The 24,938-nt window shown below is 43.6% G+C and overlaps 1 protein-coding gene across 1 annotated transcript in view; it reads right to left on the bottom strand.

Annotated features, from left to right (window-relative positions):
- RAB31 (RAB31, member RAS oncogene family) overlaps positions 1–24,365 on the bottom strand; it is a 65,083-nt gene extending 40,718 nt beyond the window's left edge. Inside the window, exon 1 of the mRNA XM_027650983.1 lies at positions 24,273–24,365. Within this exon, the coding sequence (XP_027506784.1) occupies positions 24,273–24,311 (39 nt within the window). The 5' untranslated portion in view covers positions 24,312–24,365. The remainder of the gene's footprint in view (positions 1–24,272) is intronic.
- Between the last annotated feature and the right edge of the window lie 573 nt (positions 24,366–24,938).

Below are 24,938 nucleotides of genomic sequence, written 5' to 3'. Positions count from 1 at the left end.
CTTCAAAAGATTATAATAGACTTATCAAGGCACATCCCTGGGTAATGTTCAGGCATACATGAGTTATTTTTCCAGTTCTCAAAAGTTCTGCTATTTGCCAGCTTTTTATCCCCTCTAATCTGTTTTTCTGTTTTGTTTTACTCCAGGTTGGTATAGATATAACATCAAATATACAGCAAGGAATAACATTCTGGCTGATGTAAAAGGTCACAGCAGTATTGAGATGACTGGATTGGACAAGTTTCAGAAACTGAGAACATGCCTTCAGGAGTTATACTGCACTTCAAGGAACAGATCCTACAATTCTACATAAAAATCCTCATCTAGAGGAAATCCAGGGGCTTCAGCACCGTATTAACTGACTCATCACGATCAAGAGCATACCAATCCATGAAAGAAGCGGCAAGAAAGAAATAAATATAAAATAATTATTCTGAATCAAGGTGTTTACCAGTCGCTCATGGGACCAACTCCGTGTTTTGTTTTTTTCCTTTCTTCTTGGTAAGTCTGGTAGCACGCTTACAAAATATCAGTTATAAACCACATTGTAGTGAGATAAGCAAAATGGGTGGGGTGGAGAGGAAGGAAAGGAACAGAAATGTAATTACAATAAATGAACCACTATTAGCTCACCAGAATAAGTAGCTACAACTTCGGAATCTCCCACTGGTCAGCAAAATGGATTTGAAAATCTGAAGCTGTATCAGATGTTTCTGATAAATAGAAGGAACCAAGGCAAGCATGACTAATTCCAGATTTTTATTCTTTAAGCCTAGAAAAGACATTCTCTATTCTTTTAAAAACCCTTACCCACAGATTTAGGCGTGAGGATTTTAAGAGCACCAGAATGGAGAGCAGAATGCCACAGAAAACAGTGCTTCCACCCACACTCCTGCTCACGGAGAACCACCCCACTTGGCTCTTCTCAGCTTACATTACTGTAAAGGAGATGAGACTATATTTCAAGCCAGCAGCAATACAGACTGCTGGCAACTCATTTGCAAACAAGAGGCAAACAAACACCAAGTTTCTGATTTCTTCTGATGGATTTGCAGCATCTTAGAAGAAGATTAAAAAAAAAAAAAACAGGCAGAAGTTTGATATGAGCAATATATTAAAAAAGAAAACCATTTTCCCATTACAAGTAGGTATTTGGTATATTCCTCTGCCCATCATTCCAAATGCATTTATCCTGGAAGAAAAACCTAATAGAGAAAAATTTAGCTCTAATTTAAATCTGGATGTCTCACTGATATCTTTGCACATAGGGCCTAGTCCTCCAAACACTTTTTCAAACTGAAGGGAGGTAGATTACCCTGCAAACACATTGGGCTCTTATAGCTTGATTGGGCTCTTTAGCCTTGATATTATAATAGCTTTTAATAGATTCAGGGCCAAGCCCTATTGTGCTGTGTAAACTGACGTCTTCGTGTAATTTTTTTTTTTTACATCTGAAATGGAATAAAGGTTGAATTCACAAAAAAAATCCACACATGTTGTGACTGATGACTAAACAGCAGCCCTACAATTATGCACACTGCTGCAAGAGCTTTTTTAGTGTTAACTGCAGAGTCTTTCGGTGCTATGTTAACACACAGGGCATTTTAAATATGTGCAAAATTACAGAAACCATGCAAAAATCCTTCTATGATTCTAGGATTTTGAAAATACAAATAAACCAAAAACCCTAGACAGCACTTCACATGAGGAAATGGCACACTAAGAATGAACATACTGAAGAAAGTACCTTCAGTCCTTCCACTTGCAAAGTAAAGGGGAAAAAAAAAAAAAAAGAACATCTGGCTTGTAACCACCAGAGATCTCATGACTAACTTCCCATTTCAGCTTTAAAGGAAGGTTGAGATACCCTGGAAATGAGTATCTGTAGCATCACAAAAATCTGCATTAAGAGGTAATGGAGAACTGATCTCTCTAAAATAGGGATCCAACACACAGCTCCTCCAGAAGGATGGAAGTTTTCCCACCAGCTTAGACAAAGCCAGGATTCAATCAATGGTATTTCGATTTCTATAAATTTTTACAAATTAAAAATGTGTGTCTCTTCAAAACATTTCTCATAATAACTAAGAGTCACTGAGACGATCTACAGGCAGAGGTTTAACATACATTAGTCTTAGAGATCAGGAGATGAATGAGCCCTAGCAACCTGGAGGGTATTAATACTACATTCTCAAAAAAACCCTCAGGTAAAGTAGATGTTATTTGAAGAATAGCGTGAGAAACATTTGGAGGTGACAAGTCTTTATCCTTTCCCATAAGCAAGAAACTCATGTGGCTTCCACTAACTCAGCAGGACTTTCCTGCACCTCACAGCAGGAATGCAGCTGCCCCTTCGAGTCCATTTATGCTGGGGCTCCCCAAAAGCTACCTGCTAACTACCCTAACTGCAAAGGCCCCAAAAGAATTTGGCAGTTCAACCCTTCCTCTGAGGATGCCCAATCAAGAGAAAAAGAGTGTGACCAACGCAGCCAGGGTTGATTTAGTACAACCCCCAGGCAGCCTCTCATGGCATAGCTTCTTCACCAGGCATAGAGCTGGAATTACAAAGCTGCTCACATGGATGAAACTCAGGGGATCAGCCAGAAAGCAATACTTTGTGTCATTTTTCAGATACAGAAGGGAATTAAAAAAAAAAAGAAAAAGGAAAAAAAGAAAGAAAAAAAAAAGGATTGATCCAACACAGAGAACAAGGGTGCAGTCAAAAGTCTGTCCCATTCTCCTGGAAGAGGATCTGCTCAGAGAGGAAGCTGGCTGTTCCTCTTTTCTAAGAGAAGCAACAATTCCTGGCTCCCTGTTACATATTCACGCCACTGGACAAACCTCTTGGCTGCTTCATTACTAACTGAAAAATAACAGAGGAGCCAGTTTATGCTTAAGATTTCCCAAGTTTAATTCTCCTCTCTGTTTCACTGATTTGACTCCTGCCAGTGCTACAGCAGAGAGACAGGAGAGGTCCTTGCCTTGCTCAGTGCAGTGCTTTCATTACTGGAGTAATTAAGATATGCAGATGAAAACACTTGAATTGGTACAAAATTACCAAAAAGGAGAAAACTTTCCTCATCACTGCATTTGATATTTTAAATAATACCAAAACAAGGCACTGAAAACCTCTGCCAGCCAAACCTGATGTAGAAAGACAAGGTTTAAACTTTCGGGAAAGAAAAATAATCAGTGAGTCTTACAAAAAATGCAAATGCAGAGAGACCTTTCATTCCAGTAGCTCTGTAAAGCACAGCTGGTTTTGACTTGGCAGTTCAGCATCTGCACGTTAAAATAGCTGTTCTTTCCACTGTCAGAACTGGCCACGCTTTAGTTTTTGATTTACAGTTGAATCACCCTGGTCCACTCCCATTAGCCTCAGCAGGACTTTGATGGAATCTGAAAATTCACAGCAGTGTAATCACATCGCAGAGCTGCTAAATGGTTTGCATTTTATTAGCTATCATCAAACAAACAGCCAGGCCTACACTGTAAACTATAGGTGGGCTTTAGCAGAAATGTATGCTCAACTCTGGCCAAGCCTGGTGTCTAGGAGGAATGTCACTCCTCGGGCAAGGCCTGGCATGTAGCACTGAGATATCCAAGCACCATCTTCAATGCTTTCAGAGATGCCAGTTCTTAACTCAAAGACATGTGATGAGGTAAGGCTGAGTACAGGATTATGGCTGCCTTTTAAATTCCAGTGGAGGTAAAAAAGCAACAAGCTGAAAAACAAACTAAAGCTTTGCAATATGCAGCCTGCTTTAGTCCTGTATAACTGCCTTTAACGTTTTAATCATTACTCAGACGATCAAATGCAGGTAGCATTGCAATACTTTCCATGTCTTGTTAATCCAGCTACAGCTGCTCTGGAAGGCTGTGGCAGGCAGCTTGAAGAGCATCTGGAACTGCCTTTGGATTTTTATCAACTGTATGAACATACAAGGAAGAGTTATGCACAACAGATTCCTGATCGCAGTGTTCAAGCGCAGTATTTTAATCCAAGAATTACTCTACCCAATAAACTTTTCGCTAACCTTAAACACATCCTTCAGCTTTCCCTTTATTTGGGTATCACCCACTTGTCTGCAAACGCTGCTGTAAGGAGAGATACCTTTCAGGAGACCTAGGTTCAGACTCCCATGGGACTGAACTGAATCTGCCAAGTGTCAGGCTTGTCCCAGAGAAAATACAGCCATATGCTGTGGAGTGGTGTCTAGGAAGAAGGGCAAATAGCTTCTCACCTTTATTCAGTTTTTCCATCTGCAACATGTATCAAGTAAGCAAAGCTACCACTGCATAAATGCACAGAAGAAAATACGAGAGCAGCTCTTAGACTCATACACTGCCTCTCAGCCGCTTCACCAACACAGAACTGCTTAGGCTTCAGCCTGAACCAAAGAGATGCAGGTAGAGGTGCTATGAAGCCTCACTTCTGCAGCCAAAAAAATACACATCTCACTCAGGACACTAACGATTTTTGTAAATTCCAATTTACAAAATTTGTGGCCTTATACCACCAGTGATCTTCAAGGAATTTCTGCAACAATCTGAGGTACTCAGCTGCAAAGCAAAATTTTGAAAGGGAAGAACTGGAACCAGAGTTGGCCTCCAGGAGTGTCATTGTGCTATCATGCACTTTCCTGTGTGAAGGGTACTTGCCAAATGAACAGCAACCATCCCACTGAATATTGGGACCACATTGCCCAAGACGCCAGCACAAACCCACAGATCTCACTGCGACTCTGTTTCGAGAGGGAGGATGACCACAACTGGCATCCTGTGGCAGGCTGACCCCGGCTGGAGTCTGCAATATCTCACTTCACTAGGAACCATCACAGTTCTTTCAGTCATCTGTCTACATGTGAAACTTACAAGAACATCTCTGTCTGCATTTCCCTTTGTTGCATGCCCTTCTTTAAACTCATAATATATGGTAATATATTATAGGTATCTTTTACGTTATTGCTCTCATAAAGTTAGGACGGTCTGTGTCAATTATCCCACAGTAAAACAACCTACATGTCATTTCTAATTGCTAGTTTAACTGCAGGCCAACACTGGTGTTGTGGAGCACAAATTAGCTACAGAATCAGACTTTTTCCTCTGAGGCACATTAGAATTAGATAAACCCTAATTCCCTCTACACATAGAAGCGCGCCGCTTGTTCTACCCACAACCAGGTCAGTCCTGTTATATCAGAACACAATCCTTCTAGTGCATTTGGCACAGGAATTCTTGGCTCTATCGTTCTCAGCTCACTAGCTGTTATATGAAAATAATTATTTGATTTTACCTTGTAACAGCATTACAGGGATGCAAAAGAGTGACAGTTGTGAAGTGCTCAGACAGTACAATAACAAAGAGCTATTTAAGTGCCTTAAGAGATAGTCAAGTGCTGAGTTTGGTATTTATAGGTGTCTTCAATACCACCTGTATATTCCTACTGTTTTAAAATGGAAAGATATCTACTGTTCAGGGCTTAATGCTACCTGGCCTCCTGTGGTGGGCTGATGCTGGCTAGAAAGCAGGTGCCCACCAGAGCCACTCTATCACTCCCCTCCTCAGCTGGACAGGAGAGAAAAAATATAACAAAAAGCTTGTGGGTTGAAATAAGGACAGGCAGAGATCTCTCACCAAATACCATCATGTGTAAAACAGACTCGACTTGGGGAAATTAATTTAATTTATTAGCAATCAAATCAGAGTCAGATGATGAAAAATAAAAATTAAATCTTTAAATGCCGTCCCTCCACCCCTCCCTTCTTCCTGAGCCTAACTTTACTCCCAGTTCCTCTACCTGCTCCCTACCAGAGCATTGTCTCTGCCTCTCACTCCTCCTCAGGGGGAGGACTCCTCACACTCTTCCTCTGCTCCAACATCAGTCCCTCCCATAGGGTGCAGTTCTTCACAAACTGCTCCAGCGTAGGTCCCTTCCATGGGCCGCAGTCGTTCAGGAATAGACAGCTCCAGTGTGTGTCCCCAGCATGGTCACAAGTCCCGCCAGCAAAGCTGTTCCAATATGGGCTCCTCTTCTGATGGGTCCACAGGTCCTGCCAGGAGCCTGCTCCAGCATGGGTTTTCCACAGGGTTACAGCTTCCTCCAGGTATCCACCTTCTCCTGCTCCTGCTCCAGCGTGTGGTTCTCCACAGGCTGCAGGTGAATCCCTGCTCCACTGCAGACCCCCACAGCCTGCAGGGGCACAGCTACCTCACAATGGTCTGCAACACAGGCTGCAGGGGAATCTCTGCTCCAGCGCCTGGAGCACCTCCTTCCCCTCCTTCTTCACTGACCCTGGTGTCTGCAGAGTTGTTGCCCTCACACATTCTTATTCCAATCTGCTCTTGTGCAGTAGCTTTTTCCATCTCTACACCATGTTATCTCAGAGGCACTGCCACTGATGGGCTCGGCTTTGCCAGTAGTGGGTCTGTCCTGGAGCTGGCTGCCATTGGCTCTGCAGGACTTGGTGAAGCTTCTGGCAGCTGCTCAGAGAAGTCACCCCTGTAGCCACACCCCTACCAAAACCTTGCCACAGAAACCCAATACACTTCTGAATGTAAGACATATCATCTGACCCCTTCTCTTGGTTTGTTTTCCTTCAGTCCATATCCGTTAGCAAAACACGTACAGTGTCTGTCCACCTGCTTTGCCTGAGAGCTGAAGCAAGTCTACGGCCTGTCCACTTCTCCTGTTCCCAGCCAGTCACCAAAGCCAGATGTCTGCTGCCTTACCAGTTTTGGCTCCCTTACCAGTTTTGGCTCTCTCACCAGTGTGATTATTCAGCATGTGGTTTCCTTTCAGACACATCCTGCACACATACTCCTGTGGAATTAAACTCAGGTCGGCACAGCTGCTCCAATATCTGCCATACTTGAAGCCAGGGAACACAGTCCTACTTGTCCTGGTGTTCTGTAGGCTTCTTTGGATTTAGCAAGTTTCTTCATCTTCACTGTCACAGGTCCATTGCTCTCCACCAGATCCTAGCCCAGTAATCTTTTAGAGACAAAAAACCCACCCCAATGCCAAAGTTTCAAATATACTTTAACATATTGCTGCATCCCTTTTCTCTCTTATAGACAAAAAAGAATATTTCCAGCCCTCCCTCACCCCCAGACTGCAATATTAGTTACAATCTCTCCAACTATCTACTTCTGTCAAAGACATACCCAAAACCCCCAAGCAACACCATGACTTCACCAAACAATAAAGTACAAAAGCAAGCACTGATGGCCAAAAGCACTTTATTATCCTACCAAAGTGATGTGCCTGGCCAGAGATGAGAGATACTGAAGAGCAGCTAATATCTGTATTATAGCTAATGTTAGCAGAAAATTCACTTTCTTAAAGGTGTTGATATATTTGTGTATGTAATATATGAAACCAAAGTCTTTCCTAGAGTGTTTCCAAGATATTTGGCATTATCCTTACTGTCTTCACTAGAGCTCCGATCTCAAGCTCTTCATGCTGGGTTGATGGCATGGAGAATCATAGCTGCAGCCTGAAGAATCATAGAATCACAGAAAGGTTTGGGTTGGAAGGGAGCTTAAAGATCATCTAGTTCAAAATTCCCTGCCACGGGCAGGGACATCGTTCACCAGACTGGCTTGCTCAGAGCTCCATCCAGCCTGGCCTTGAACACTTCCAGGGACGGGGCATCCACAGCTTCTCTGGGCAACCTGTTCCAGTGCCTCACCACCCTCACAGCAAAGAACTTCCTCCTCATATCTAACCTAAACCTACTCTCTTTCAGTCTGAATCCATTTCCCCTTGTCCTGTCACTACATGCTCTTGTAAAAAGTCTCTCCATCTTTCTTGTAGCTCCCTTCAGGTACTGGAAGGCCACCATTAGGTGTCCCCAGAGCCTTCTCTTTTCCAGGCTCAATAATCCCAATTCTCCCAGCCTTTCTTCACAGGAGAGATGCTCCATCCCTCTGACCAACTTGGTGGCCCTCCTCTGGACTCACTCCAACAGGTCAATGTCCTTCCTGTTTTGGGGATGCCAGAGCTGGATGCAGCACTCCAGATGGGGTCTCACCAGACAGGAGTAGAGGGATAGAATCACCTCCCTTGCGCTGCTGGCCATGCTGCTTTGGATGCAGCCCAGGACATAATTTCATAATTGGGTTGCAAGTGCACATTGTCAGCTCATGTCCAGCCTCTCATCCATCAGCATGACCAAGACCCTCTTGGCAGGGCTGCTCTCAATCAGTTCATCCTCCAGCCTGTGTTGATAGCGTGGATTGCCCTAGCCCATGTGCAGCACCTTGCACTTGGTCTTATTAAAGCTCATGAGATTCCCATGGGCCCACTTCTTGAGCTTGTCCAGGTCTCTCTGGATGGCATCCTGTCCTTCAGATGTGAAGAACTTCAAGATGAGTGGACCAGCCGTAACACACCTCCTTTCTTCCTCAAGCACATAGTTTTCAAGAGGATTCATCTAAAGAACTCCCTCTAATCTGGCTGCTAGCAGGTATGCCTTTAACTTAAGATGAAGATTTGACTCCAGGTGTGGAAAGGCATCTCCAAATTTGGGGACTTGAGAGAATGAACGTTATCTTGAAAGAAGGCAAGAGACAGTGCTGGAAAGATCTAGTCAGAAGGGGAGCTATCCTTCCTTTGTACACAGCCCAGTGACTGACACGGCGCTACAACAGCAGTAAGGAACAAATCCTTGTTTTACATCACACTAGTAGTGGGAGGCAGGATTAGTGGTCAGCTAAACTATCTACTACCCAAGAAAACCCAAAACGGCCCACGTGTCTTCTGTACATTGACTCAGCCAGCACTTACAAACCATGCTGCTCTTTCACAACTTGCCAACTCTTCTGCTATGAAGCTGGCACAGGAGTATAAAGTGATCTCTATTTATGAGACAGGGGGCTACTGAGAGAAAGGGAGAACAGAACTATTCTTTATAATAACCTCAAAGCTATTCTTTAAAATAATTCCAATAGAATAAAAATAAATAAATTAAAAACATAAGGCAAAACAGAAATGTAATGATGAAGAAAACACAGCCTGTGGGTCAGTACTCTGGTTACCTCAGTTCCTTTCTCTGTATGGTGATCCAAGAACAGCAACTGTACTTGGATCTGTACTGCAGAATATATTAAAATATAATAACAACAAATTAACACTGCAGCCAACCTACCTCTGGAATATTCAACTTAGCAATTTTTAAAGTTCATCTGCCTTGGTTAAATGAAAACAAAAAAAACCAAAACCAAACCAAACCCCAAATCTATACTGTAATTCAACTATATATGCTTTATCACTGCATCTTATCATACCAAGTGCAAGCTAACCACACCACCATGCTACCCTGAGTGTGGACAGCAAAGATAACAGCCTGCAGTTCTTGCTAATGTAATTTAGAAACTGCTTCCCTGCATCAAATTTCCAGCTAATTCTGTGTCTTTTCTTACACATTTCCTTCCCCTTTGCACACAAGTTATCAAATTCAGAGCAGCAGCTCAATTGCCAAGAGAAATTGAGGATTTTAAATTGAAATCAAAGAGCAGAATCTCAATCAATTTCTTATGCCCTTGACAGCATGTGGTCTTGGTGGCTGCAGAGAAAGAATTGCTTAGCCTGATGAAAAGGAAGACAGGAACTTGGTGTTTACTTGCACTCCTTCATCTCAAATTGTGGCTTTTGGGGGCATCAGCTATGCACTTAAGATACTCAACTCCATGTTTTGAACTGCCTCTATAGTTTCAAGTAAGAGCATGATCTCTACAAAAAGCAGCTGCAAATAAGGTGGTATCAATCTAGATGGCTAATAAGATGAGAGGAGGAAAGAAGAAACAGGAGAAGCACCTTTCAAGGAAACAGTCACTCACACACATACACACACAGATCTGCTCTGAAGTAGCAGCACACGCCAACAAACGATCAAAAAACCCTCCCATTGGATTGCAGGGGCAGACCCAACAGCACAAAGCCTGTGGATATCCTTAATGAGCCTTGCTCATGCTTTACACTGCAGTAAAGCAGCTTTTGAGTACAACAGTGCCGACACAAGCTGTGTAGAAACAGTCCAGCCTTTTAGGGACCTCATCATCAAACAAGGCACTGGCTGATTAAGTCACAGGAAAAAACTTTGCATCAACAAAACTGACTCAAGACTGAACAGATAGCAGGAAGCAAGACCCCTCACACTACCTGACACAGCTGCCCACCAGAGAAAGCTCCATCACAAAACCAAACACCATCAAACCATTCTACAAGGGCTGGACTGTGCTGCAATGCAAGGGAGGGTATTTAATTGGGCAATAGCACCACCTGGTGACTCCTGGGACTAAGGGAGAAGGGAACCAGTCAACTTGGCCATGCTGGGACAGGAGGAAAAGAGGAAGGACCACTGCCTAAATTGCTAGAGTAAGTTGGGAACCAAAAGCCTGGGTAAGGAGGGAAAAAGGATAGCAGGATGGAGTTACAAGAACTAGACAGGTGAGACAGACTGAGGTGGAAAGAAGAGTGCCTGAGCACCTTCCTCAGGAATCACAGGCTCCTCCCACTGCTGTTACCACCTTGGGGAGCCCTTTGCAGCAATGAGTAATGCGAATGTGGCAAAGGCAGCTGCAAAGGGATGCCCATACACCATGCATAAATCATTGTATTAATGAACAAAAAAAGGAAAAAAAAAAAAAAAACACAAAACCCACAACCCCTCCCCCTAAACCTGCACAGTATCCACAATGTTGTATGCCACAGAGGGAATGATTTCGGTTAATTTTTAGGAGACCTATAGCTGTGGGACTTTATGGAGTCACTATAATCCAAAGAAAAATCATACCTCTAACTGCCTTTTACTGATCACTGGATCATAGGATCCTCCTGACCAAGGAACAACACAGTCCAGCAGGCAAACCTACCCTGACGGATGCCTTGCGATAAGAAAGTGTGTTACAGAATCACAGAATGGTTTGGGTTAAAAGGGACTTTAAAGATCATCTAGTTCCAACCCTCCCACCATGGGCAGGGACATCTTCCACTACATCAGGTTGCTCAAAGCCCCATCCAACCTAGCACTGAACATTTGCAGGGATGGGGCATCCACAGCTTCTCTGAGCAACCTCACACCCACAATCCGTGGTATGCTATCCTACCACTCCAGTTCACCTCAACAATACCTCCCTGTTACCAGTTTGCTGGTTTCCAATCTGAGCTCCACTACAAACACTTAAGTATGATCTCTTCAATGTTCACCACTTCATTTTTCAGGTGAGGATGTTCCCTGGTTTACCATGGGAACATTCCTACTGCTGGTGTCACAGATGGGTCACGGTCACGTCTCATGAACCTCCCCCCAACAATGAAGGAGGAACCAAAAGCAAACTTCACAGATTTCTCTCTCCGGCAAGTCAAACCTCAACTAGGAGGAGCTAAAAAAAGCCAAAGTAAAAATAAATAAAAACTGCAAGTCCTGCTTTAATTCCATTGCAATTTTACTGAAAGCAATACTTGGATTTTTGCAATTCCAATGGTCAGAGTTTATTTTCTGGACAAATCTGGGAGATGTTTTCACATCTGCACACAGCTATCCTTTTCCTACCCACCCTATCTCAAAATATACATGCAATCACAAAAATCCACTTGATGTAATACACTTCCCACAGATAAATTTTTATTTAAAAATACAGTAAAAAATTATGTGAATAATATCTACTTAGAAATCCTGGTAATTGGCCCTGAACTTGAAAAATTAGGTAAGGGAAGTAACACACAACTCACTGTACCTCACATTGTCAGAGATAATGAGTATTGATTGCAGGGGCTGTTATCTCTATTGGCCATATGCACACACACTAGCATAACAATTTGGTTAAATATCTTTTATCCCCATTGCACAGTGCAGTGATCAGCGAAACTAAATTTAATTTTCAGACTAAATACATAAAAAACCTGAAGTTTTCATAGTTCAGTAAACACATTAGGCAACAGCATCCTGACAAATGTTGTTTTCAAGTACAGCTTGGCAGCAAAAAATAGGATAAACAATTCTGTGTTGTTCTTTCCAAACCAAATTCTTTTCCTAAGTGAACCTTCCCCACATATATTTGTAGCAGCTGAAACTTTCAAAATAATGGTATGATGAGGTGATAATCTTTGACTTGAGTTGCTGTTTGACACAAATTTCTGTCCATACTCTAACACCCTGCCACTTTTGTAGTCAAATGCTATCATTAGGGGCCATAATTTCAAAATGCAGCCTTGCTAGTGACACTTAGTAAATACAAAACCAAAATAATTTATTTTCCTGTCCCAATATAGAAGATACTCAAATCCTTCCAGCCAGTCTGGAATTCATTTTCCAATCCAAACATTATAATTCATATTGCAGATTGCCTGTAAGTGCCAACAGTCATTTTCTTTTATTAAATGAAGGTACTGGTTCTTATGCAAGCAAATATATGCACATCAACTAGGTACAGCATTTGACAAAATGGCTCTTGTGTTTGGCTTACTATTTCACTAATATAAAAATGGTTGCTGGAAAAAATTGTAAAAGGGCTTAATTACCTTAAAATTTGTCCATCCAAGCTCAATAAGCCCTCTTCAATTCAACGTTCAGACATACTCCTCCCAATTTGTAACTAGCCGACCTGCAACTTATTACTGCATTTCATACCAAAGAGGAAGAAAAAAGCCACATAAATGATGAGTGTCAACTGAAACAGCAGTTGAAAACTTCATCCCGGAGACAAGAAAGCCTGATCTCTTCTCTTGCAGCAACAGGCAACAGAGAGCAAGAAGGCAGTTTCAGGGGGGCAGCTATAAAAACAAACATTTTGGCTAACAAACAGGAACCAGTCTCATGGTCTTGACTCTTGGCTCCAAATTAGCAGAGCCCTGGTACAGGGTATGTCATCTACCAACCAGATGCAAACAACTGGCCAAAGGCAGCCAGACACCAGCAACTTCAGGAAACTCTACAAGGGTGGGACAGGGACTGATTTCATATCTGGATTTATTGCCAGAAACTCTGCCTCAGCTTATCAGTTTGTTTTACACAACAACCTGTAAAATCAGTAGCCTCCAATGACCATCTAAGGTGCGAGCTAGTCTCCTTTATCAGCAGTCTAAAGGCTGGCCAGCTACTGAAGGCACCCTCTTTGCAGGCTGCTCTTATAAATTTGCTAGCCCACTTGTAGCCTTTGCAAATCTGCCTCCATCAGCTTTCCAGACACACTAAAACATGTGCCTTCTCCAGGGGATATCAGGGGAAGGGGACAAATTGAGATTTTTCTAAAATTTGCCATTATTTTTCTTTACCATTAACTGCAAATGACATGTAGATAATATACATCCATGTGGACATTAAGTGGCATGAAGGGGAGGTCTAAAATCCTTGAAGCTGGAGGCTTTCATTTCCTGAACTGATGTGCAGGACTGGGAATGGACAATCAGAGGTTTGCATAAACCCAAATCTGTGTTAAGAAATTTTTTACCCAGCTGTTAGGTTTAATTAACTTTGATCAATAGTGTGATTTCATGTTCATTTCACCTACTGTCTGGATCTAAAGTTTTCCCTAACTCAGTAAGCATCACCACTTATTTTAAACAGCATCATATAAAGACCCCCCTGGTGCTTTCCCCTCTGTCACCCATGCAAGTAAACAGAAGACATAACAGCAAGCACAGTAGAATAAAACCTAGGGCCAAACTTTTTTAGCTGTGGATTTACTGTGTGCTGCTGTGAACTTACTAAAAGTAAAGCTGTCTGCACTAAACAGGCTCATAAGTGGAAGACGTTATCAGCACAAGGCCGCATCCCTTAAGCAGTTGACATCTTGAATGTATTCACCTACCGTTGATTTCACTGGATATGAAACACAGCAACTCCTAAAAGATGGTAGCTCTAGTGCCATGAAATTCAATATTTTAGGAAAAAGCCCTTAAAATGGGCAAAACCAGCTTTTGTTGCTATTATTATACTTCTCTCCACCCAAAAATAAGTAGGAAATCAGTATCCAACTTACAACTGTAAGAAGGAAGTTTTTATTCACCCAGCCAATTTTTTCTCATCTTCATTCAAAAACTGGAAACCAGAAACGGTCAAAAGCGTGTGGACTTTGTAAATCTCAACTGAAAACATGCTGGGAGCATTTTGACTGGAATGCTAAACCATGAAGTTTAGTACATTTGAGGACATCTCCTCAAAGGACAAGGGAGTAGAAGGAGAGTGTATTTGATCTTTTCCTCTGAAGCAGGAAAAGACTGAGCCACACAGAAGGTATTGAGAAGTCACTCCTAGTACAGACTGTCTGGATACTAAACACACTTCCTGAGTGTTTGGGACTATGTGGAAGTGACTCCACAGTTCCCACAGACCCCAGACACGGCAGAACAACAGGTATAGGGACTGAGGAAAACATCTATTGGCCAATGAGATCCTATCAGAGTTCCTGCCTTTCTCCTCATCAGCCTAAGGGAGAAGGCAAACCTGGCCACAAAACTCTGAGTTAGCTTAATACCTGCTCAAATAAGGCACCATTTCCAAAGAGCCTACCAAATGCTGAAAACCAAGGAGAGGTAGAACTGAGTTACTTTATCTGCTTTTAATGTTAAATGACAGGAATCACTCACAAGCTGTTTTATCTCAAATACATAATTTACTTAAACTATTTATCTTGTCCTCCACACAGCACTGTATTCAGCTATGCATTAAAGCATATGCTGAGCTTTAAGCTTGGGATTCAACTTAGCTCATTCAGCAAAGGCTGAATGACGTCCCCTGATACACTGCTGAAGGGGGATTACCCTAATGCTTAGAATCAAAGATATGCTTAAAGACGCTACTCAGATTAGAGTTTCAGTAATATAATCTTAAATCAAGTTTATGTTACCTGGTTTTATACAACTGCCATTTCTGTCACATAAAACATGTTCCAACTGCCTGTCTAATGCCCTGGCATGCAATAATTCTTTTCAAGCACACCTTGCAGAAAAAAAACAAAGGAAAATATCCAAGGTAGAAAAAAAAATATCAAGGGACAGAACAATTGACTCTGAGGACTATTCAGACAATCTACACTCCACTGCTGGAGTAACAGTTAAGACAATGATCCTTTATTGACATTCAAGCAAAGTGAGACAAAAACCAAGTTCAACTTGACTTGAATTTTCCACAAGAGCAATATTGTCCAAAAAATAAAATTCCTGACTTAAACAGATAATATAAGAAAAATAAAAAAAGGTTGTAGCACAGTCAAGAAATGATCATCCTAAAAGTCAATTTGTCTGTACAGTATTGAGAAGGTTGAAGTCAGCAAGGATTATGCATCATGAACGACTTCTGGCCAAAAGATGGTTGCTTCCTGTTCCTATCAGCTTTAACAAAATTAATTGCAAGTGTTGATTTTATGATTCTTAAAATAGGCATACTTATATTTAGCATACAAAGGAAAGGAAAAAAAAAATATAATGGACTTCCTATTCAAGAAAGGGAATCCATTCTTTCTCATTTCCTAAATCCCTCCAGGAACTAACCAACTGCCAGATTTATCCAGCCACAAAGTGGAAGTGTGCCCTTACAGGCTGGTACTGGTATGTATCAGTCAGTGAGAGGCTGGGGGGGAGGCTAACTAACAAAGACTACACAGTGACAAACAGTTTAAATTTTTCAGTTGTAATATGCTTCTAAATGCTGAACTACCAACCATAGTGGTAATATACTTTCCCTTAAATTGAGTAGTTAAAAATTAATTAAATTCACAAGAATCAAGTTGAGCTTTAGTGTGACACCACACTACATTCAAGGAAATCCTCTCAAGGATGCTTTTCACATCAGCCTTTGGTAAGTGTGGTGATCCCTACTACAGCTTCCCTGTGTTGGCACACACCAGATGCTGACCAAATTCCTAATTTTTCTTCTGTCGCTGAATTCCCAGCATCAGCTTCACAATTAAGAAATGGGCACATCTGGAGAACTCATGCAATGGCAATACTGGAGACAAGGTAACAGCTACTAACTACAAGTATTAGGTAGAGAAGGTTAAAGCTACTCCAATGCCTACTGTATCTCACAAGTCACCAGTGAGCATGCAAGTGACTTCAGACACATCCTGTCGTCCAGAAGCACAGCTTTGCTGATGAACCTATAAACACTTAGGTTTTGTTTGTTGCAGAATTAAATGGGCCAAAAAATTTATTTTTTTCAGAATTAAACCCAATTTAGGAATCTCTTGTAATTCATTTTGGCTCTGTAGACAGGCTTTAAAGGAAAGGAGAAGCTGCTTCAGAGAGACCCTAACTGTAGGTCAATTCCTGTAAATGCCTGATATTTGTCATTCACAAGTTTTTATGCTCCCCTGCAGTTGTGCCCAGCAGAAGCTGACGGGTCCAACCAGGACACCCGATGACGTCTCTGCAGCATCCTGTCACTCTGCTGACAAAGGAGGAAACAATAACTCAGGGACACGAAGTATTCAGTAGCTGGATTTCATGCACATGTGCTTCCACATGTTGCCCAAATAAGAACATACTCTGGCCAAAACAAAAAGTGAAAAACCATAACTTCTCTACCCTCTCCTCCAAGAAACATAAAAGCCAGGCACTAACTAGCATTTATGTTTAAAAATAACCAGGCAAAAATAAAAAGCATTTGTTCCACTGCCTGTTGCTCAGCTTTCGCGGGCAGTCCTGCAAGGCCAGAGACTGTAAATCAAACCACTGGCATTTGCTTACACAAGGCTGTGCTCCGAGTCAGCCTCCCATCCACCTCTGCTGGCGGCTTTCTAAAGCTTGGATTTGTCTTTTGGCAGTGATGTTCAAAACAGCAAGCGTTCACGGAAAGGGTGTACAAGATGTTTCAGAAGAAAACTGAAATGTGTCCCTTTCCTGGCATCTTAGAAGTTGAGATGGAATTAAAAAAATTTCCTTTCACCTTGACCCTTACACCACTACCCAGCCTCTATAAGGCATGTAGTGAGAAGAAAAACATTTCCATAAGAATAAAAACATATTTTACTTTCATTTATTTTGGAAGCACATGTCCCATGGCTGCAGAATTATATTCACATGAGCTGCCCCCAGCCTACAATCAGTAGGTAGTGGGGAACATGACAAGCCCCAACAAGGAGCAAAGCACAGAAGGCTTGCTCTGCCCTCTCCAAAAAGTGTGGGATGATCCAACTCATTGGCATGCTCTAACCCATCAGTGCGATTAGCACCGGACGAAAGTAGGACTTGTATGTAGCTCGTGGGTAGACAAACTCTACAGAGTTTTCCACCTCCTTTCTCAACCCTTGTGGAAGGTACCTCTAGGTATCTATCCTTGTATTGGGCATTCTGCTGGCCTCAGAAGCAGCTTGAGAAAAACATGAGCTGAGAAAGACCCAGACCTCCAGATAAAGGTGGAGATGACAGCAAGGCAGTCAAACCACAATCCCAAACATAGCCTCCCCATCGGTGGGGATTGGCAAGCCACCGAAGCTGAGGAGAAACAACTTACCCTGCACTCAGTTTTCTGAGGCAGCACCTGAACAGTGGGGAAGATGGGGTCAATAGCAACCTGCTCTAGTGGAAGGTAACCCTGCCCGCGACAGTAGGGTTGGAACTAGATGACCTTTAAGGTCCCTTCCAACCCAAACCACTGTATGATTCTCTAACAGTGCAAACTTGCTAAAGCGAGTTGTGTTCACTTCCACATGTCCCTCTGCCTTCCCCTCAAAACCGCAGTGAGGAAATGAAAAAATGGTGCCTGTACTGATCTTATCTGAATGGAGATGTGGCCAGGAAATCCAAGATCAACAGCAGTCCCTGGAGGGTCCAACAGAGCTGAAGACTAGGCAAATGGCATTTGAAAGAAGGATCAGCAGGGAGGGAACAGAAACAGTGGGTGTTCAAGCACAGCTGGAGCAGAGTTGTGGCTCCAGCCTCCCTGCAAATGCTTCTCTCAACAAGGAATTAGCTTGAGAAATTTTAGGAAGAATATGTCAATGTCTATCCAGCCTGTATGCTTGCAGACTGCAGCACCCACATCATAACCAGCTCAGACACAACCCAACACAAGCAAAACCTACCAGCACCGTAATTTATAAACACTAGCACAAGCAAAGGCCCTGCAGACTCAGAGGCCGTTGCCCACAGGCAACTCAACTGCAGTGTAATTGCAACACGCCCCAACAATAAGTCAAATTATCACCTTAGAAACAAGTCATACCATCAACCAGAGTCTCAGAAAACATACTTTAAATGTAAATTTAAAATGGCCTTTAATATGGCTTGACTTAAGCCAGTTAAAAGGAACCATCTGATGAAAATGACAGATTTTTCTTTTCCCCACACTTCGCTTGAATGCAGAGTTTCTGGTTGCTTCACACAGCCTGCCTCAGCGCTACTTCACTGAGTAGGGCTAAAACTGCATTCAACCGTGTGAAAAAGAATGCAGTTTATCACCAATTCAACTTCCTTATTTTGGTAGAAAGAAAATTTAGGTTTTCTTTTTCCGCAGAACTATCATAAAACAAGAAGTTTCACAATTTTTCATCCAGAAACCAAAAAGAAGGATTGAAGCAAGGAGTTGGGGAAACCTAAAAAAAAACCCAATTGACAACACTATAAAGAAAAGAAATAAACAGAATTTGAGAGACAATAAAACTACAGCCTTCATATGATTTCTGAGCGATGGTCACTGCAGGGACTCATTCAACAGGCAAGTTACAAGCAAGGGATGGGAGCTGATCAGGTGCAGCAACAGGCACCAGCCATGGGGTATTCTGCTGCCCAGCTGATTAGCAGTAACAAGCTTCCCCTTCTGAGGCTTTGCTTCTGAAAGTAAAACATGCTTCAAATTCCGCCTTCTGCTGCTTCAGAAATCCAGCTTGGATATGCTGCTGAAAACAAAAGCAGAGTGTGGCCTCCATACTCACCTTTTCCTAGAAGGATGTTACAGTTAAAATCCACCCTGCTCTTCTAAGCAATCCCCCCGAAAACTTTTGGAAGAGATTAGTAAATAAAACAGTTTTGCAGCTATGGCAGGAAAGCAATAGGGCCAAGGTCAATATAAAATCCTGAATTTGGTTAAATTCTCAGAAATTGTTTACCTACATATTCAATGCATGTATTGTAAAAAATCTGATTGTAGCCATTTAAATATTTCATAAATTAATATGAAAAAGGTTCTTTAGGCTTCTGAAGACACTTGTTTATTGATACAAGAGAAAAGGCATTTCTCACTTGGTGCATAACTGGATTTTGATGCAATATTAAAAAAAAAAATTGCCAGTCCAAGTCTACTTCAGTATCATGGTACACAGTTCTTAAAACTGGCAAAGCAGGGCAAAGAAATATGGAAGAATTATGGGCACACATTAAGTGGAAATTTCAGACTATTCTTCACCGGGGAAGAATACTAAGAAAACCATTTCCCAAGAAAATGGTGATTATGCAGGCAGCTGTGTGTCTCTCCGTCTTTCAGTTCCCCATGAACTTAAAATCATTGTTCAGTTTTACCTGGGGATTTGATATTTCACTACAGTGCATAAACATAAGTGGCTAGGAAAGAGAACCAGATGAGAGGGCACCTTTAATAGAAAGGCTGCAGTGATGGACACTTCAAACCAGACAGACAGCCATGCAGTCATGACTCAAAAATTTCTCTCATGACAGAGCTACCTGTTTACATAATAAAATACAACTGAATGAGTAGATGATGATGAACCATTAACACAAGGGGGGGGGAGTCACTTGTCAGTCTTTTCTTCTCTCAAATTGACATTTTCTGGACAAAATTTTAGATTATATACATTCACTTCATCAGTACAATTTTCTTCTTTTCACGATCGCCTTTGTCATCTGCTCTACTTTGGTCCCTCTTGTTCTGGTTTAGGCTACAGCCTTCAGCTGTTGATGCACCTGTGGCTTCTGCACTGTGTAGTCTTACTGTCTTCAGCAGGATGCTCATCTTAACATGGAGGCCACCCTGCACATACCTAGTGGGAAGAAAGGTCCTTAACTGGTACAACCCATCCACGGGTGCAGTTTCATTTTTAACAGCAGTGTTCCTATCTGTTTTGGGACATTTAGGCCTTAAAAGCATTAATAATGACAAATATTTTAGAATCAAAAGAAAAATATAACTTATGTCTTTCACAGACACCAACATAAACTAAAAGATTCCCAGCATACATGTTCAGTAGCGTAGCTACTTAAGCTTTGCACTGAAAGGTCTGATGCATGCATACACTCTGCTACAGGAATTTGTTCTCCATCCAGCAGAATCCAGAGTTTTACATTACCATGACATGAAGATAAGAAAACCAGAGATCTTCTCCATAAAAAAACTATTATCACGTTCCCAATTACTTTGAATATCAAACAATTCTGAGCTCAATTCCACAGCCTACACATGCAGACGCTGCACACCGAGGTACAGGACATCCTCAAAGGCAATAAACTGTTCTCCACACCTAGCAAATGGGATTCAGTTGCAGAGAAATTCCAGAGAAAACCTCCTTCTCCTCCACAGAGGAAATATGTCTCTCCTTTTACAAATGTATGCTTACCAGCTTCAGACAGTATTTTCATGCTAGCAGAATGCATGCCAGCAAGTGACTTCTTCTGAGCAAGCAAATGGAAACACAAACAGAAGGGTGAAGGAATGAAGACTCAGGCAAGGAAGATGTAAAACACTATGTTTGGGAAAAACTTTCTACAGTAAGAGCAGTTAAGCCCTGGGACATAACCCTGGGGAGAACATCATGAGTTTTTAAGGACGGAGGAGTCAAATATATGTTAGGAAAGCTATGAAAGGGGCTTTAGGGAAAAGGGGTGACCTCTGAGCCTCTTCCAACCTAACTCCTTTAGTCCCATGATGAACAGTCACAACACAAAAATGTAACAAACAAAAACAAAAGGAAAGGAGTAATGGAGGTCACTTCAGATGGTAGTTAGCAAGCCACTTCCCAAAGTCTCTCTGAAGAGCTGTCAAAGTTTCCTCAGGAAGTGACAAAGACAAGAAACTTTGCCTTAGTCCTAAACCTGGCAATCTCTTCTGCAGTTGCCACACACAATTATGTCAGATTTGGCAGAGAGTTGTAAATCACTCCTCCAGTCCACATAAAGAAAATGTTGAGAGCTGAGACACTGGGCACTTAGCAGCCACAGACAGATTAGGAAACCTGGCAGCTGCACACCAGGCCACATTTCAGCACTGAAACATGGCTCAGGAACACACCAGCCCCGCTATGCGCCTCTCTCCTTCATCCCCTCAACAAGGTGCCCACGCAGAAACACCATGCAAGTCAGGTGGGAGCTGCACTTCATTCCACTGCATAGTCTGAGCTGCAGCTAAAACTTGTTCAGTCCCAGAAGCAGGGACAACTGCTGGGACCAAACACCACCACCGGACTGAGAGACCAGGAAGAGTCTGGCGTGGCAAGACAGGACTTGGAGCAGAGCTCAAGTGTTTGTGCTTACAAAGATGAACACTTTCCACATGCAGATACCTCATTGCCCAGCAGCAATAATTTACTGGAGGAAGTAGTTTTAGCAGCAGGCGTGAGGACACTTGCATGGCAACATACTAAAGAGAGCTATTAAACTACACCTCCGTAGCTCTTGCACCTAAGGCCGTGAGGCACTAAACAACCAGGGAAGCATCTTGCTCCTGCCAGCCCACTAGCAAGCTGGAACCATCTCGTCTCAAAGAGCCCCACCACCATCAAAGCCTGCCTTCCAAACTGACTCACAGCTAGCCTTGCACTGCCCCAGATTTCCTCTCAGTCCTTCTTTGCTGGGGTCGCCTTCAAGATCTACAAGTCCCATGTCTTGTGCACTACTCCAGGTTGCTCTAAATCACTCCCATGACACCTACAGAGTTTTAAAAACCCCAAGATACTCTGAAGGAGGAGGAAGTGATATGCAGATACCCAAATGCCCATTTTGCTACATTATGCTTAAAATTACAGGCCAGGTTCCCCCTGGCAATATAGGGTTAACATTCAGGAGCTGATAACTTAGTCCCTATCTCTACTGCAATGGCTGTGGGCCACACATTGGCCCTGGAGCACTGTAGTAGCTTATAGGGCTCTGGAGAAGCTTTGCAAATGTTGCACCAATTTTTCCCCTTTAGGAAATTCTGAACAGGTATAAACAGCCCAAGCCCAGGCCCTTTGCACACCTCGTGGCCAGAGACCATCAGTGATCCTCCTGTCTGATCTAGAGGTGTAGCCTAGGGCTTTGTTCAGAAGCAGTGAGGGATACAGGTTTACAAACTGATTTAATTCCTATTTTTAATAAGGATAAGAAATCCAAGTCTTGGGACTTGGACATGCCAGACTTGACTGATTATTAGGGGATCTACTAGATATAGTGCAGATTAACCTACCAGGCCCAGGACCTACTGAAAAAAAACAACTGTCAAGATTTCTTTTGGTAGACCTGAAAATGCATTTTTGAGTTGCCATCTAGCTTTCAAGCAGATCATAAGATTAACGCACACATTTGTTCACATGGACAGGTATGGAGCTTCCCTGCTCTAAAAATCTGTCTGAACTTCTTGAGAGGATTCATCATCTGAAGGACTCCTCTCTTTTGGGAAAACGGTGTCAATTCTCATGGTAAATGAGATGTCTATGATCAGAAGTAGATGGTTTTCTAGGAGTATGCCCTTTTAAAATTCAGGAAGGAACATCTCACTAACTATTAAGTTACTATAACTACAGGCATACCTTCCTAAGTGTTACCACTGCCACCCTATCATTTTAATGAATCTACATAGTAATTGCATACTCCTAGTAACACAGAGCTGCATTATAGGTTTCTTTTCCTGTCTTAAAAAAGTAAACAGTTGCCTTACAAAACCCCCAGTATATTAAAATGTTACAAAACAACAATAAATAATAGCCATGAGGAATCTCATTCCACAAGACACTTCATAAAATTACAACATTTTCTGCTGGGGAGAAAATAAAGACACATCCACATATTCTACCACAGACTCTTCATGTTTGTGTAAACCACATTTATTTTTGTCACTATGCCATTTTAAAAGTTGAAGGCAGGAATTCTAACCAGGAAAGGAGGAATGGTTGCTGCCAAATACTTTGGGTTGAACTCTCCAGTGCCCTGGCACCGCATCCTGGCACTTACTCCTGGGCAAGGTACCCGCTCCTGCTGGGCTAACAGTCAACACAAATCAGAGAGAACCGGAGTGTCTATTCGTGTTTGTTTTTCAAATTTACAACTCACTTGGATGGCACGTGAAAGAGAATTCACCCTAAAAAGTCTTCATTCATGCAGCTTCTCTGAATGTTTATAGAGATAGAGGCCTAAAAGCAGCCTCATTCGCAGCCAGTAATTTGAGATGTTTGATTTTAAAAAAGAACTGAGTAGTGATGCTCTGCTAGTTACTGTCAAGAGAGGTGGCTCTGGTCTCCAGAGGTGTTTGTCCCAACTTGGTAGGTGCATTCTGCTGCTAAGCTCCCTGGGTGCCGGGCAGAGAGGGGGCAGGCGCAGCCAAACTGCAGAGCTAAGCACATTGTTGTTCCAGATGTGAAACGCACGCATGGGTTCGCCAAAAGAGCAGAAAAAGAAGGGGGGGAAAAAAAAAAAAGGAATGGCAGAAAGGACGTTCCTGTAAGGAGCCGAGCTAAAGAAGCTCTGAATAAACCCCGGCAAGAAACTAAACAAAGCACTGACCAGCACATGGGTGAGATGGCACCGAGCCCCGGGAGAAGGAACCACCCGAGAGAGCGTCCCAGGGTGGGCAGCGCTGCCGCTCTTCTCCGTGTCGCTCCCCACCACTGCTGCGGGGGCTCGGCGAGGCCACAAGACCCCACAGCTCCCCTACCCGCGGGGACGGCGGGCAGGGAAATCCTCCCGGGCACCTTCGGGGTTCTGGCACCGGAGGGAGACCCGCCGCGATGTCACCGCAGCCGCCCGGCGGGGAGACGGCTCCGTGCTGCGGGGAGGCCCCTCAATAGAGAGCCCCCACCCCACGCCCCCACCCCCGCGCCCTTCTCACTTTTAAAAAGTTGAGAAACAAGACAAAACCAACAAAACGCCCCCACCGAAGCCTCCCCCCGCCTCGGTGCGCGGCTGCCAAGTTTCGGCGTGGAGGAATTTACTGCGGACGAACCCCCCCCCCCCCGCCCCAGCCGGGACGGGGAGTCGCGGCGCCCCCCGGGAAGGGGGAGACGGGGGCTGGGAGGGTTCCCCAGCCTAGCGAGCACCCCGCCTCCCGCAGCTCCCCCCCCCTGCGGCGTGGGGAAGGAATGAAGGAAGGAAAGGGGGAAGCGACCCGCCGGTCCCCTCTACTCACTCCAAGCAGACACACTTTGAGCTCGCGTATCGCCATCATCTGCGCGGGGCCCGGCCGCTCCGCATGCCCCGGCGCGCCGCCGCTCCGCACTGCCCCGCCGAGGCGGCTCGGCCCCGCCGGGGCCGCCCCCGCCGCCGGTCACATGCGCCCGGCTCCGCCTCGCCGCAGCCCCCCGGCTCCCTGCGCCGCTGGTCCCGGCTGCGAGGGACCGGGGAACCGGCAGGCGATGTGCCGGGGTTGGGGCAGTGAACCGCGCCTTAGGGCTGAGCCCTGGAGCGGGCTGGGGAGTGGGGAAGAAGGGACCTCTGGAGCTCATCTGGTCCAGCCCCCTGGAGAACCTAGAGCAGGTTACACAGGAACTCGTCCAGATGGGTTTTCAGTGTCTCCAGAGAGGGAAACTCCGTGACCTCTCTGGGCAGCCTGTTCCACTGCTCTGCCACCCTAAACGTAAAGTTATTCCTCATGCTTAGGTGGAACTTCTTATGTTTTAGTTCTTGGCCATTGCTCCTTGTCCTGTCACTGGCCACCACTGAATAGAGTGGTGCCCAGTGACCATTTCTTGGCACCTGCCTTTGAGATATTTATATGCCTTAATGAGATCCCCTCTCAGTCTTCTCTACACTAAAACAGACCCATCTAGCACAGTCTCTCCTCATGAGAGGTGCT

Source organism: Corapipo altera, unplaced genomic scaffold (genome assembly GCF_003945725.1).
Source record: "Corapipo altera isolate COAL_440 unplaced genomic scaffold, ASM394572v1 24, whole genome shotgun sequence".
NCBI classification, from domain to species: Eukaryota; Metazoa; Chordata; class Aves; order Passeriformes; family Pipridae; genus Corapipo; species Corapipo altera.
This window is presented reverse-complemented; position numbering and strand designations above follow the sequence as displayed.